General features: G+C 45.2%; 1 protein-coding gene across 1 annotated transcript in view; it reads left to right on the top strand.

Moving 5' to 3' along the window:
* The window catches only part of TG (thyroglobulin), a gene marked incomplete at its 3' end in the record, with an annotated part of 60,963 nt that overhangs the window by 29,602 nt on the left and 27,727 nt on the right, over positions 1 to 3,634 (top strand). The window contains exon 20 of the mRNA XM_010142236.1: positions 68 to 224. Within this exon, the coding sequence (XP_010140538.1) occupies positions 68 to 224 (157 nt within the window). The remainder of the gene's footprint in view (positions 1 to 67; positions 225 to 3,634) is intronic.

Genomic DNA, 3,634 nt, shown 5'->3' on the forward strand with positions numbered 1-3,634 from the left:
AGGGAAAGGCAAGATCGGAAGGTTCTCAGGTTGACTAACCCTGGTTTCATTTCATTTTTAATTCCAGGTAAATGTGTTTGGAAATACTGGCTCAGTTTCTGCCTGTGATGATTCCACAGTCTATGTCGAATGCCTGAGCATGGACCGCCTGGGTGTGAATGTCACTTGGAAGACTCAGCTGGAGAACATTCCAGCAGCTTCCCTCCCTGATTTACATGATATTGGTAAGTTGGGGGTTTTTTCTTTCTTTGATATTTCTGTGAATTAAACCTGCTTTGCTTTTAATTGTTTTGCTTCCCTGTGTCTGCTTTTAGGAGGCACTAACAAGGTGATACAAAAGCCCCCTGAAACAGCGGGTCTCTATAACACTGGAGTTGTGGGTTTGAGCTTTTGGTGGTGGTGTACTTCTTTTTTCAGGCTGTGGCTGCACGGTGGGAAGGAGCTGTAACTGAATGTTCCTTTAGACAGCGCTGCCTCTCCCAGCTTCATTAACTGGGACTGAAAATTACTGTATCGGGCATCAGCTGAACTACCCCAGATAGTAAGTTCCATTGGGCAGGTCCTCGGTGGTGGAAAAGGTTGTGTTCCTTATTGGGTTGGACTGAGAGAAACACAATTCACACGTTGCCAAAAATGTAACTAATTTCTTCCAAGGTTGTTTTTTTCCCCCCTTTTCCCCGCCTTCTCCTATTTATTACATGAACTTTGATGCTAAAGACTGACCCTTACCGCAGGGTCATTCACACCACAGAGCAGGTGTGACCACTGACTGGCAGATCTTTGCTGTGGTTTCCAAGCGAGTTAGGGATGGTGTAAAGAACTTTTTTTTCTAAGCAGTCAGTGTTTCCCTTTAAAATAAGAGATATAAAATACATATCCCAAGTTCAAATGCCCTCTTGTCATGGTTTGACCCCATCTAAGCCCCACACAGCTGCTTGCTCACTCATCCCGGTGGGATGGGGGAGAGAACTGGAAGAGTACAAGTGACAAAACTCGTGGGTTGAGGTGAAGCCAGTTTAATAGGTAAAGGAAAAGCCACATACAAGCAAAGCAAAACAAGGAGTTCATTCAGGCAGGTGTTCAGCCATCTCCAGGAAAGCCGGGCTCCATCACACATAACAGTTACTTGGGGAGACAGATGCCATCACTCTGAACATCCCTGCCTTTCTGCCATTTCCCCCAGCTTTCTGTGCTGAGCATGACGTCATACCGTCTGGAACATTCCTTTGGTCAGCTGGGGTCAGCTGTCCCGGCTGTGTCCCCTCCCAGCTTCCTGTGCACCCCCAGCCTCCTCACTGCTGGGGTGGGGTGAGGAGCAGAAAAGTCCTCGACTCTGTGTGAGCTCTGTGTAAGCTCTGTGTAAGCTCTGCTCCACAGTAACTGAAACATCCCTGTGCTATCCACACCGCTTTGGTCACAACTCCAGAACATGGCCCCACACTAGCTGCTATGAAAAATATAATTCTGTCCCCGTCAAAACCCGCACACCTTTGTGCCACCTTTTCCCCGGTTTTACTGCTTTGCAGTGGTGTTTCCAGCACTAAATATCCGAATACCTCAGACTGCACGTGGCCTTCCCTCTAACTTTGGGACTTGTGTCCTGCAGCAGTTTTTGCCTGACCAGAACCCAGTTCAGAAGCCTCCAGGCTGCAGTGGCTGCAGTGGTCATGAGGTTCCTGCCTTTACAGTATGTTTATTTCCATTTCGTTGCTCCAGATTATAAGGGAAACGTGAATATTCTAGCAGCTTGCAGAAGGTGTAGGAAAGTATAAGTGTGTTCGGGTTTATATTAGACTTTACTCTTGAAAGTGTCCCACTTTGGGGACGTTACGTTTTTGACCCTCTCCTCACTGTAGTTCCCCTGTAGTACTGGAATTGCTTTTCAGCGAAGGGCTGTATGGTTTCAGAAGAGGCAGAGCAGAACCTGCTCTCTGCGTACCCTTGGCACCATCAACTCCCACTACCTTCTGAGGCAGCTGTAGGTCTTCCTGTCTGAGGTGTTTGCTGCTCTATTTATGGAGAGTGAGCAAACTGGCTCTCTGATTTGAAAACCTTCATTACTAAAATAGCTTTGCTCTTCCCCTGGCTGCTTTGCAGGTAAGTGAGAAGTCTTGCCTTTCTTTTCTCCTGTGAAGTAGCTGAGGAAAAAAAAAGTGTTAAAAAGAAGTGCAGCATGCCTATGTTCCCAACGGAGGGTCTCAAACCTAAGTCACTCCCGAATGCTTCGTGACTTTTTTTTCTTGGAGTTATTTTCATGTACTAAATTCTGAGGCTGTGTAATTTCTTCCTGAAGGATGTTAGGCCATTTGGCTTTGTAGCTTAGACCTCAGCTCGAAAATATTGAGGAACACTTCCAGCAATTTTCTTTTTTGTGTTGAACAGACAAAAATACTGTGGATTATAAAAATGAGCTTTTGGTAGATGAATATATAGTAAACAGGGTCCTCATCAGTGAGACTGGTGGAAATCAGTTCCTGCCCTGTACAATAGATACTTCAAGGTGTGCTTTTTCTGCTCTGTATGTGCCTTAAAGAAAATGTTTTAAAATAACAAATTTACTTTTTTTTTCCTCTCTTTTCTCTCACTTTTGGTCAGTATAAACTCTGGGTAACTGTGAGATCCCTTTCCTGTTGAAATTAATGTTTCATTCAGAAGAAGCAAACCTTAACTGAGATTCTTTTCCCCCACCGCACAACACAAGACACAACAATTTGCAGGATGTTCCTGTAGGTGAAAAGGTGTATTTTTCCCCGAGAAGCCTGAGTCTCTAAATGTGTATACCAGGCCCTGGAGAAAATGCTCTAGTAAGAACTTCCAGTGAATCCAACTGCCAAAATTGTGCAGCAAAACCAGAGAGAGCCAGGGAAGCAGTGTTGTACCTGCCGTGCTCTAGAGCGTGCTGAAGGTCCCAGGAAGCTCATCCTGGATCAGGAGCTAGGTCCCGTGTCAGCAGGGAAGTGTGGCCCCGAGCTGGCCACGTACTCTGAAGGAAAAGACTGTTCTTTGTGCATGCATGTGGTGTGGTTGTAGGAGGGTCACGATTAATCATAGCGTTACAACTTTTCAACAAGAGAATCATTTTAGACCAAAGGACATGCAGCAGACCTGAGTGGGCTCTCACTGGTTTGGTTACTTCTCTTCGGCAGGGGAATTCCCTTCCGCTGTCGTTTCAAGTTTATTTTTAATTCTGCTACAGCTAGTCACTAGGCAATTCGGAAGGATACGTGCTTGGATAAAAGGCTAATCTGCTTATTCCTGCTTTCAGTTATGAGGCAATTTCTGGCAAAACATTTGCAAAGTGGTGTTGGGTATGTGGTGATCTCCAGTTATACCCTTGTGAGCTACATATTATTTTGGTCTGGGGTGGAACAAAACTAAGCCCTATTTTATTGACTGTAGTATGTGTCAGTGCAGCAGAAGGATGTGCGTTCAAAGCTGGAGGAAAACAGCATTAAGAACACAATGACAGAGCTGTCAGCTTTAAAGTGAGGTGCGTTCACTTCAGCTATGAGTGTAAAAACATCATCTACATGGCAGCAATCAGCTAGGGACCAAGAAACGGCACCTACACTATCAACGTTCAAAGTCTAGGACGATTTTTCAGAAAAAACAACGTACACTTGTGGTCCGTTCA

This window comes from Buceros rhinoceros, unplaced genomic scaffold (genome assembly GCF_000710305.1).
Source record: "Buceros rhinoceros silvestris isolate BGI_N320 unplaced genomic scaffold, ASM71030v1 scaffold16380, whole genome shotgun sequence".
NCBI lineage: Eukaryota > Metazoa > Chordata > Aves > Bucerotiformes > Bucerotidae > Buceros > Buceros rhinoceros.